Source organism: Mus musculus, chromosome 15 (assembly GCF_000001635.26).
Source record: "Mus musculus strain C57BL/6J chromosome 15, GRCm38.p6 C57BL/6J".
In the NCBI taxonomy this organism is placed as follows: domain Eukaryota; kingdom Metazoa; phylum Chordata; class Mammalia; order Rodentia; family Muridae; genus Mus; species Mus musculus.
The window spans coordinates 91,734,220-91,746,874 of record NC_000081.6 but is presented as its reverse complement, the minus strand read 5'-3'; the positions used below and the strand labels follow the sequence as shown (position 1 = coordinate 91,746,874).

At 40.4% G+C, this 12,655-nt stretch overlaps 1 protein-coding gene across 3 annotated transcripts in view; it reads right to left on the bottom strand.

Moving 5' to 3' along the window:
• The window catches only part of Lrrk2 (leucine-rich repeat kinase 2), a 143,334-nt gene that overhangs the window by 69,250 nt on the left and 61,429 nt on the right, over positions 1-12,655 (bottom strand). For all 3 annotated transcript variants that reach the window (XR_875310.3, XM_006521277.4, NM_025730.3), the window contains exons 22-27: positions 10,219-10,288; positions 9,555-9,772; positions 7,900-8,150; positions 7,465-7,613; positions 4,531-4,624; positions 991-1,177 (exon numbers count right to left, since the gene is read on the bottom strand). Coding sequence is in view for 2 of the 3 variants with exons in the window: in XM_006521277.4 (XP_006521340.1) it covers positions 991-1,177; positions 4,531-4,624; positions 7,465-7,613; positions 7,900-8,150; positions 9,555-9,772; positions 10,219-10,288 (969 nt within the window). In the remaining variant the exon portion in view is untranslated. The remainder of the gene's footprint in view (positions 1-990; positions 1,178-4,530; positions 4,625-7,464; positions 7,614-7,899; positions 8,151-9,554; positions 9,773-10,218; positions 10,289-12,655) is intronic.

The window sequence follows — 12,655 nt, the reverse complement described above, 5'->3', positions numbered from 1 at the left end:
AAAACAGAAGAAGTACAGGCACCAAAAATATCCAGTCATCCTAAATATCCAACTATCAGACCTTTAGGAGCTTTTCGCATAGACAATAGCTTGAACTTGACAAGAAAATATTTTTCTTATATGTGTAAATACAAGGAGGCTGACTCATTTAGGTGAGGGGTCATATAGATGAAGAATGAAGAGATCTAAGCACGTGGGAAAGAGGGAAAACACAGGCCAGGTGTCACCCAGGGAAGATGAGAGACTCGGAGTATGTCAGGCTCTGTGAATGGTCAGAGGTAGGAGACAGGGATGTTTTTACAGCATTATACATTCAAAACTAGATGCATACACTGTTGCAGTTTGACTAGGTCTAGCCCCTAGCCAACTCTTGTGGTTTGAATGCTGGGCCATAGAGAGTGGCACCATTAGGAGGTGTGGCCTTATTGGAGAAGGGTGTGGCTTTGTTGGGGGATGTGTATCATTGTGTAGGCAGGCTTTCAGAGCTCCTATGCTCAGACTCTGCCCAGTGTGGAAGAGAGACCCTCCTCCTGGCTTCCTGAGAAAGCCAGTCTCCTCCTGGCTCCCCAAGAAAGCCAGTCTCCTACTGGCTGCCTTTGGATCAAGATACAGAACTCTCGACTCCTCCAGCACCATGTCTGCCTGGGTCCTGCCATGTTTCCTGCAATGATGATAATGGACTAAACCTTTGAAACTGTAAGTCAGGCCCAGTTAAATTCTCATTTTTATAACAGTTGCCTTGGTCAAGGTGTCTCTTCACAGCAACAAAACCCTAACACACACATATGTAACACTTCTTTATAAATATAAAACAGAGTATTTGGGGTTTGCTTGTTGGAAGTTGAGCTTTAACTATACCCACTTACCTCAGAGTAAAATCACATCTTATTTACAAGGTAAGAAATATGAACTGGCTTAAAAAAATGTGATAACACAAACTGAAATCCATTCTCAAGTTTCGGGTAACTTAAAACGAAGATGGCCTCTCACCTCTTTCAGTTTATTATGAGAGAGATGCAGTTTCTCTACTCTTGACCACACGTGTGGGTTCTCACTAAAGTCTAAGGTGCTGATCTGATTCTTGCTAAAAATGAGTTCCCTTAAGTTCAGAGACTTCCAATGTGCAGGTCCCGGCAGACATTCAATGTTGTTGTGGCTCATATCCAAGGACCGCAAGCTGGAACGACATGATGTCTCATTGAAAGCAGAGTGGGAGTTTTCAAAGAACACAAAATAATATCACTGGAAAATTTACCAGGCTGAGAATAAGAAATGAATTTAGAGCTGTGTTGATTACATACAGGCATGGATGTGAGATTGCATATTCATAAGGTACTCAGAAGGAAAGGGCCCTTTTCTCTACAGTAGAGATGTAACTGGATGAGGACTATAAGAAACAAAACTGGTCGTATTCCCTTGGGATGACAGAGATGGTGACCATGCAGCTTGTATTTCTTTCACTGTAAGACAGGATTTGGGATGTTTTCACCAAGAAGAATATAACTGTTTGAAGTGACAGATATGTTAGCCCCTGAATATTACATGATTTTCTTATATAAAAGGCTCACTTGGTACTCCATATATCTATAATTTATATATGTACAGTAAAGTCTTCTTTTTAAGGAAAGAAAAAAATGTTGAGGTCCAATTTCCCTTTGGACCATAAAATTATCTCTCTCAAAATGAAGAAGTGATCAGTGCCTTTCAAATGCTCCTGGGGAATGAGAAATTATGACTAACAAATGCACACGTTGTCATTGAGATCTTGCTTCTTCTATAGATTGTGCACTAACCCCGCCTCCATGGATGGCTTTCACTCATTTTCAGCATCTGCTTTAGAATTAGTCACTAGAAAGTTGAGCACACCATTTTACCAGCTAGTCTCAGGAAGTCTGGGAACCTGAATGAATAAGTGTGCCATGGAACCTGCTTGCTCTCACAAGGCAGCATTTCTCAACTTTTCAGACAGCCTCAAAATTCGTGAGTACACGTGTGTGGAGAAAATAAAGGCATGGCTGGTGGGATTGCAAGCGGGTGCAACCACTCTGTAAATCAGTTTGGTGGTTCCTCAAAAAATTGGACATAGTACTACCTGAGGATTCAGCAATATCACTCCTAGGCATATACCCATAAGATCCTCCAACATGTAATAAGGTCACATGCTCCACTGTGTTCATAGCGTCCGTATTTACAATAGCCAGAAGCTGGAAAGAACACAGATGTCCCTCAACAGAGGAATGGATACAGAAAATGTGGTACATTTACACAATGGAGTACTACCCATAAATTAAAAACAATGAATTTATGAAAGTCTTAGGCAAATGGATGGATCTGGAGGATATAATCCTCGTGAGGCAACCCAATCACAAAAAATACACACATGATGTGCACTCACTGATAAGTGGATATTAGCCCAGAAGCTCAGAAGACCCAAGATGCAATTCACAGATCACATGAAGATCAAGAAGGAAAACCAAAGTATGGATACTTCCATCCTTCTTAGAAGGGGGAACAAAATACCCATGGAAGGATTTACAGAGAAAAAGGTGGAGCAGAGACTGAAGGAATGACCATCCAGAGATTGTTCCACCTGGGGATCTTCCCCATACAAAATCATCAAACCCAGACACTATTGTGGATACCAATGAGAGCTTGCTGACAGGAACCTGGTATAACTGTGTCCTGAGAGCCTCTGCCAGTGCCTGACAAATACAGGAGTGCATGCTCACAGCCATTTATTAGACTTCGCACAGGGTCCCCAATGAAGGAGCCAGAGAAAGGACTCAAGGAGCTGAAGAGGTTTGCAGCCCCATAGGAGGAACAACAATATGAACTAACCAGTACCCCCAGAGCTCCCAGTGACTAAACATTAACCAACCAAAGAATACACGTGGTGGGACTCATGGCTTCATCTGCATATGTAACAGAGGATGGCCTAGTCAGTCATCAGTGGGAGGAGAGGACCTTGGTCCTATGAAGGCTCTATGCCCCAGTGTAGGGGAATGCCAGGGCCAGGAAGCAGGAGTGGGTGGGTTGGTGAGCAGGGGGATAGGAAAGAGGATAGGGGGTTTTCCAGAGGGAAAAACCAAGAAAGGGGATAACATTTGAAATGTAAATAAAGAAAATATCTAATAAAAAAGGCAGACAACAATTTACATGGGTTTTTATATATACACAGACCCCTTCCACTCCATGTATTTAAAGCTTAATGTATGAATTCTAAACTCACACAGCAGCACCAACTATCTAACAAGAAAGAGTTTGGGTCTACAAAGCAATGCTTGTGTTCTTCTAAAAAATACACTGTATATTGTTCTAGATGCCATAGAAAAGTACGTGACAAGTGGACAAAGAATCTGGCTATCTTAGATATCATATTTATTGGTCTAACTAGCAATGGACTTGAACCACTAGGATTTCTCAAAGCAGTATCTCTTTGGGTGCAGTCAGGACTCTAGTTGGATAACTATGTGTGCACTTGTAAACCAAGAGAAGATTTAAAACATGAGCATAAAGCCTGAAGATGTGTGCCTAAGGATGGTGTTGACAAAATAAGGAGCTGTGTTACTTTGTGGGTTACTTTTATAAGAATAAGTCATCTTTATGTCACATTGTTTCTTAGTAGATGATCTTAATGATTTGAGGGAATATATTAAAAAACATGAGACCACATTTGTTTTATAGAAGCTACTATGGAAGAACTGAAAGTCGGAAGTTCAGCCTGTCAGCACAGATGAATTATGACTTTTGGGGAGATGTTTCATTTCTCAAGGAAGATTATAAAAGGGAAATGATAGCAGAAGTTATCCTGTAAAATGATTAGAAAGAGTAAAGAGAAGGTCCATGGGGAACAATTAGAACATGGAGTGGGATTTTGCAAAGTAAGATTTGCACAAATGAGTTTATCTAACACTCTTTCTGACTACATGGTGGTTGCTACTTGCCTATGACATGCATATGTGTACATACAAACTGTGATTTTTTTTATAAAGCATGAATAAAACGATTCTTAAAATGACAACACCCTTGAAACTGAATTAATGCTTGATGTTTTGGTCTTTGAAGAACTTAACAAGTCCCCAAACCCCAGCCATATCACTGTCCACATGTGGAACTATGCTCCTGATCTTAACAGAAAATGTCACTAAAGCAAATGTAATTTCAATGACTAGTGTTCAGGCAATAAATAAATCCCTGTGATCAGCCAAAACCCCCCAAAAATTAACAACCATCTAGGAAACATCCAGCCAGCATCGTATTACTTGGTTCTAAAATGCAATAAATAATTAATTATTGAAATTATTAAATATTTGTATTCATAAACAAAAGCATGAGAAGTTACTACGAAGGTTAAAGGGATGTATCTTTTGCCTAGTAAAGAATCAAACTCTCATATACAATAAAAGAATTCAGGTTTTTAAATGTGAAATGGGTTTGTAAGTGGATAATATATATGCTCACATCAAACCATTGTTTCTAAAAGCTATGTCACAGCTCGTTCTGCTTGAAGTGAAGTAACAATGGACTTACTGCGGAAGACTGAAAATCGCTTCTGGAATGCACGTGAAAGAGTTCTGAGACAATTTTAAGCTCGTTATGGAAGAAGGTAAGGCAGGCATTGCAGCTGAAGAAATAAAACAAGATAATGAACATATCACTCATCTTAACTAGATTTCTGATAAACTTGTATGAACAGGTTTCCAGTAATGTAACACTTGTGTAGGCAACATTTTCATGCTAACAGTATAAAACCATTTTACTTTATAAGATAATAGTGTGGGCACTAAAGAATAAGATAAGGCCACCCATGCTCATAGATTGGCAGTATTAATATTGTAACAATGACTATTCTACCAAAAGCAATTGAATTATAGATTCCATGCAATACCAATCAAGATCCTGGAAACATTCTTTACAGAAATGGGGAAAAAATCCTAACATTTATATGGAACCAGAGAAGACTCCAGATAGCCAAAGAAATCCTGAGGGGGTGGGGATGCAAGAGGGGCTACCATTCTAGATAAAATGTACTATACAACAGAGCCACAGTAATTAAAACTGCATTGTGCTGGCACAAAAGCAGACATGAAGCTCAGTGGAACAAAACAGAAAACCCAAACATGTGTGCACATCACCACTGCCATTTGTATTTGATGAAAATGCCAGGAATTCACACTGGTGAAAAGAGCACCTTCCATAAATGGTGCTGGAAAAAAAGGATAAATACAAGTAGAAAAGTGAAAGTAGGCCATTATCTACTACTACCTTGAACAATGTTGAGAGAGAGAGAGAGAGAGGGAGAGAGAGAGAGAGAGAGAGAGAGAGAGAGAGAGAGAGAGAATGCTTAAATGAAGTAATGCTACTTAGAATGATAACAACTTCTCCAAAAACTGTAGGCTATCTAACTCCAGGAAACCTCCTTTTGAGTTATTAGTCAGCAGAGTAGGCTAAGAGACTCCCAAACAGGAATAGGTCATCCCCATTGCCATCCTGCTGTTGAAGACACAAAGTTCTTTGGATACAGGACTTGGAGGATTCTAGCTGGATTTGACACAGAAGGGGCCTCCTTGAGAACTAGCGTTTTTAGCAGCAGAAGGTGAAATGCAGTCATCCAGGGGAGGAGTCAGTAGTCCTACCTAACAGTGAAGCCTAGAAACAACAATACGCAAATGCCAGGGTCTACCTAAATGTGCAATAATGGCACTGATATCTTGGTGGGAACTCTAAGGTCTCTAATTGGATTTAAGGCCCGATCAACAGAAGAAAATCAATCCTGGTCTTATAAGCCTAGATAGTCATGTATAACTAATGGAATTATGGATCTTAGAGAACCGAAAAATGGCATTTCCCTAAACCAGTATAATTTCTAACTGGACTCTAAACACATATCCTTATACCCAAAGATAAGCATACTCTCACCCCTCATCAAAGAAGAATCTTTTTGCACCAGATAAAGATTGTCAAAGAAAGCTACAGTAGTTGAAAAGCAGGTAAACACTGATCACGGGCTACCAACCATCCACCCCCCCCCCACCCCCGCTGATACAACCACATAGAACCCCTGTGCTAAAGGTTCAGAGAAGAGTTCAGAAGCAGGGGCAGAAAGACTGTTAGAGCCAGAGGTCCAGGAAGTCTGATGCAGGATTGTGTCTTCTAGATATGATGAATGACATTTCAACAATATGGCTGCCTGAACAGGACCTGGGCAATTTCAAAACCAGTTGACATCCATCCCAGCATAGAGAAAGACTCTCATGAAACCCAACCTGTATATGAAGAGCTACAGGCAATTAACAACTCTTGAGAGAAGAAGAATTAGTCCCTCCTAGGTGGCTATCCTATACCATGTAGTCAGCCCTAGAAACGTATACATGCAAGCAACAGTAAATGTACTTAGCAGGTTGCATTTACATATTTATTTGCATATATATGTATACACACACACACACACACACACACACACACATATATATATATAACTAGAGAATAAGAGGTCATGAACTTGAGACCAGAAATTCACACTGGGAGGGGTTGAAGGGAGAAGAAAGGGGGATTAAATAATTCAACTATATTTTAATTAAATCATTTATTTTAAAATCTGTTTTGCTATTCAACAGCATTGAGAATGTTTGCGCGTGCGTATAGGCAGTCACAGAGCTCTTTAGTTCAAGAGATAAAAATGAACAAAAACATGGAAATTATTTGCAAGCTGTGAGACTGTAACTTCTTCTCCTATGATGACAGCAGTAGGCTAAAAAATTTTAAAACTATAGACACATTTGAAAACTTTTTTTTCTAAGTATGAGTATACTGTTGGATCCCATGACAGATGGTTGTGAGTCACCATGTAGTTGCTGGGAGTTGAACTCAAGACCTCTAGAAGAGCAGTCAGTGCTCTTAACTGCTGAGCTATCTCTACAGCCCCATGAAAATAAAATTTTAAACAGTTTTAATTTTATAGAAAATGTGGGTGAAGAGGACCAAGTTCTCCCCATGCCTGCCTTCCCGCACACCTTTCTCCTGTCACCAAGTCAGCATTAGTTCAGCTGTAACAAGGGGCCAATATTGATACAGCAGTGTCACCAAACAGTTTAGTCTGAGGTCATTCCCTGTGGTTTGGCAAACAGGACATCTGTCCATCATCACTATGCCCCCCTCTTCTCTTCTTTAGACCATGGTAACTACGACTCTGTTGGCTGGACCCACAGTTTTACCCTTCCCAGAATGTCTAATACGTGGACTCAAATTCCCCTGATCCTCTCTCACTAAAATACCTGTTTACATTTGTTTCTCCCAACATTTCCCTGGCTTGATGGCTCGTTTCGTCAACAATCCACCAAGCTGGCTTGTAGAACTTCGGAATATTTTACCTGAAACACCACCTGTAACTTGCCTTCTCAAACACCTATCTGTGTTGCCCCCTTTGAAGGACTGATAGTGGTGAAATCAGCCCACAACACTTACCAAGAAAATTCATGCGAGCACTGAAACTCTCGACTTTTGAACAAGCCTCAAGAAAATCTCCAGGTAGGGATGGAATGTGATTTTTACTAAGATTTAAAATCTTCAGTTCCTTCAGGCTCAGGGGAGAGCAAATCCCGGATATTTTATTTCTAGTTGGAAAACACAAAACCGAGGATTAAAAACGTGAATGCTAGTAGAATTGAAAGGTATGAAATCAATTTATACTCCAAGTACGGCTCAAAGCACATTTAAGCCTCTTAAAATTAATTGTGATGGTTCCAGGTGACAATATTGCCTTAATTATCAGCCACACTTTCCCTTTACCATGCTTACTTCAAACTCGTCGCTATAGAAACAGTGACATCGTTTTGCATCCCTGCTAAGTTCGGTTATGCAATGCGATTTTCCCTGCTGCCTTAATGAGCCTGTTCTTACCCTTCCAGTAGGAGCTGCTCAAGTTTCTCCACCACTTGGGCAAGATTCTCTGGGATTGAAGAGAGCTGGTTATAGGACAGATTCAACTGTTTGAGGCTTGGACACTTCATCGCAGGGTCTAAAACTACTGTTGGCCCGATGTCATTTCGAGAGGCATCTAGGTTGGTGATACGTGGCATTTTCAACACGAAAGAGGGAAATGAGGTGAATTTGTTACTGTGCAAATCCAAGTGTATCAAACACTTCAGAGTCTGGGAAGAAAAACAAATTAAATATTCCATACTGAGTATTTGAGAGATAACTCCAGCAACCAGTTCTGGTCATCCTAACATTGGTTAACTGGGACCATCTGGATTTTTTTTTTAATTGAAAATGCAATGCTCACCAGAACTTTGGTATACTTAGTAGGCCAACAATTCTTGCTATAGTGTAAATTAAGACAGGAAAAAAAAATCCATAAGCAACCTTCAAAAGCAGGCTCATAAGTATAAATTTGATACCTCAATTCAGCTTATTTATAGAAATTACGTCTGCAAATTGCAAGATGAAATCAGGACTACTGCAATGCTATCTAACATGCATGGTTAAGGCTATCAGAAGCAGGCTTTCTTGTGGGGTAATTTATATTAATTTCTGATAGGCAGGATCTATATAGCTGTGTGAAATCCAAAGTAATGGGGTAATTATTGCCCCAAATCTAAAAGACGACTTAACTGTAGTGATACACTATTATATATACATATCTTATATTCTAAGAGAATGGAACTTTGGGTGATGCTCACAGCCAGAGTTAGGAATGCACCTTGAGATAACTTAACACCTAAAACTGCTTAAAGTGTGCATTTAGCCTGTTTGCATAAACCTTCCTAACGCTAAGACCCTTTAATGCAGTTCACGTTGGAGTGACCCCGATTTTCATTGCTACTTCATAACTGTAATCTTGCTACTCTTACGAGTTATAATGTAGATATCTGATATGCAGGATATCTGACATGTGACCTCTGTGAAAGGGTCATTTGACCCCCAAAGGGGTCATCACCTACAGGTTTGAGAACTGTGCTTTAAGAGAACGGTATAACAACCAACTTTCCTTGCCTTGGGTTTCCCCTAAAATCAGCTCTCGCAGCCAAAGCTAAAGCATAGTTGTAATCTTAAATTATGTACTCTGCCATGCACCTAACCCAAGAGTAATGCCTGTGTGTTTGTATATTGTGGTAATAAATGCCAGAAATAGGATATATGCTAAAATAAATTTTATAAAGCAAATATCTACCATAGATGTTGGAAGCCCTGTGGTTGATAAGCCTGTTTGCCATACTACTGGCTACCAGAGTCAGTGGGACCACTGGGAGTCAGTATCCTTTCCCCACAGGATGCTTCCTGTACTGTTCAATACATACAGAGCAAACGCCCTTTGCCAGGAAGACTACAGAAGTCATGGGAAAAGGAGAAGAGAATTCAAATCTGAGCTTGCTCTCAGAAAAAACACTTCAAGAGTAAGTCTTTAATGTCTGCCCTAAATGTGACCACGGACACATTCCAGGTACTCTGGGGTTGTTACAAATGTGTTTATACAGATGTGCTTACCCAAGCAAATGGGAGCGTCATGCGGTGCCCTGCAGGGTCTTGGAAGTTAGAAGACAAACAGACTTTACCTCACACAGCTGCTGTGGGAAGCTCGTGAGTGAATTCTGGTGAAGTTCCAGTTTGGTGAGATGTTCCAGGTGGCTACTGAGGCAACACTTCTGGCTCAGAGCATCAATATCTTTGAGTTCGTTGGCAGATAGGTCTAACGACGTGATGTGTTCTCTCTCAGAAGCCAGGGAAGAAGAGCTATCTGATTGCCTCATATGGGACGGCAGCCTTGAGGACCCTTTTTTCCCCCGAAACAAAAGATGGAAATGTAAGTGTGCACAGTTGAATGAAACTGTGAAAATGGACTGAGCCCTCTTCACCTCAGGAGGCAGGCTCGGCAAGAACACCAAACTGGGGCGCGCGCCCTCTAGTGGTTAGAATGCAGAGCAAATAAAAGTAACTCGTGGTGTGAAAGCTGAACTACAAATGAAAATAAAAAATATGGGTGGGGAAACCATAATTTGGATTTCAGAAAAATCACAAAAATACGAGTCTGATAACAGTCATACAAATTAAATCTTAATAGCCTCTTTGATCATTAGATGAATACATATGTATGAAAGCCGTGTAAGTTCAAATAGGCAGCAAAATTTTTTTAAAAATTAAGTAATCAAAGCAAATTAAACAAAACCACAGATTCTGCCCAGCATATCTATGTAACTAAAATCATTTCCCCATACTTACTGAGAGACTCATCTGAAGACAGTATTTTTCTTTTTCGTCTCAGTAAGTCTTCATGGTCAAAAACAGGACCCTATTAAATAAATAACGACTTAAATAAAATTGGTATCATTTGTTATATCATTTTTTTCTATTTTGAGAAGAAAACATTTCTATATAGAAGCAGCCATGAAATGAAATGATTGCAGAAATAAGTAGGCAAGAACAGAGAGCTTAACAATGAAGATAAAAGAAAACTCTTCATATTACTGCTCAAATGTCCTGTGTATTGACTCTTTCCCCTTTCCTTTAAGTTCTTATAGAAGGGTCAGATTGTCCTAGAACTTGGGACCCTCCAGACTTGGCCCCCTGAGTGCTGGGCTTTCAGAAGTGTCACTAGACCATGTCCTTAAGTTTGAAGTATAAAGAAATTAAAAGGCAGAAGTTGAGACAGAAAGCTTTACACAATCAATTCCATCAACCGACCCAAGTAAATTTGTAACTACTTAAGGAAATCACAACTGCTGCATACACATCCTGGGACCTAATATATCCTATTTGGCTACAATCGCTGGCTGTACTCATCTTCATATGAGTTCAAAATAAGGTAAGTAAAAATAACTTGGGTTTTTTTTGGGGGGGGTTGACTCTATTTTTAATTGGCACATTATTTAGCAGGTACAATAAAATGCATATATACTAGACACTGACCAAATCACTAAGGGGGGGATCTCAGAAGCCGGAGCTTATAGAAATGAAAAATAGACATGTTTATATCTATACAGCTCAGCTTTCTTCAGACAACTTTCTTTTTCTACTTGTTAATTTCATGTGATACATGTTGGGTGGGGTTCACATGCCCAGGCACGTGTGGAGGTCAGAGGACAGCTGTGCAAGGATGGCTGTCTCCTCCCACCGTGCTGCGACTCCCAGGGATTGCTGTCAGCAGGAGCGTGCAGCAGGTCCCTTTACCCGCTGATTATCTCGGAAGCTTCTTTTTGCAGCAAGTGGTGACTATTCAGACTCAACAAAGCACTTGGGATGTGATGATGGAGTGCCCTGCCCTAAATGGGGCAACCGATTCCACCCTTTCCAAGGCTCAGGAAGCAACTTGGAAGAGAGGGCAAGAAGAACAAAGGAGTTGGAGGGTGGGGAAGTTTGTTTCAAAGGGACTCCTTCTTGGTCGGATGCAGCCATTGCACTTAGAACAACACTGTGCTGTAGTCGACCACAGAAGGCGTGCGCAAAACTGAGTCAGCCAACACTTCACCACGAGGCTCCACCCCTTCCGGGGGACTACTGACAATCAATGGTGACTGGAGGAAGGGGCGTAACCTCCTTCAGTGAGGCAGCCACTGATAGGTTGATCATGACCCTTCCTGGAAGCAGCCCTAATTAAACAATTAAACACACACTCTCTCTCTCTCTCTCTCTCTCTCTCTCTCTCTCTCTCTCTCTCTCTCTCTCTCTCTCACACACACACACACACACACACACACACACACACACACACACACACACACACAGAGTCACATGACATGAAAGTAGGAGGGGTTCTTAGGGAGTTAAGAGTTTTAGCAGGCGAGAGAGAGGGAGTTGAGAGACAGAAGTAGAGAGTGAAAATTACTAACATTCATTATATTTATATGTACAACTGTCAAAAAAGAAAATAAATAAGGAAATTAAATAAAGGGGAAAACAGAGGCTGCCAGAACGTGGGGAAATTAGGGAGACTGGCAAAGAAAGGCAAGCCGAGCCAACGGTAAAATTGAGAGAAACTGGAGAAAGACGTCTCTGTTGTATGGCAGGGGAGCATGGCTATGCTCCCTAACATCCATTTGTATGCTCAGGGGGAGCAGCTTTGAAAGCATATAGCATGTAGTGTCATCTCCAAAAACCAAAATAAAATCCTCACAAGCATAGGTCAGAGATTACATCTGAAAACACTTACATTTAAAAATTCTTAAGAAGTTTACAAACAAAAGGCTTTGTCAGATAAAGGGAATCTATGGTGCTTTAGACAGTGCCAGTGGGAGAGTAAATTATGAGCTAGATGTGTCAATTTACTTTATTGTACTAATCACTTCATATTATATGCCTTAAATATATATAAAAAAGTTGAATTAGGGGTCTCTTCCATAACAAAAAGGCATTTTTAATGTTTAATATGCATTATGATCAAACTTCAAGCACACATCAGCATTAATCTTTCAAAGTAAACCTAAAAATAGTGCAACTCTCAGTACCAAGCATCTCGTGGAAATGTGTAAGCCTTTCCATTAAAAAAAATACTTGTGTGTGTGTGTGTGTGTGTGTGTGTGTGTGTGTGTGTGTGTGTGTGAGTGTGTGTGAGTGTGTGAGTGTGTGTGTGTGAGTGTGTGAGTGTGTGTGAGTGTGTGAGTGTGTGTGAGTGTGTGTGTGTAAATCTAAGGTAAATTATAAATTAATATGTCTTCATGTG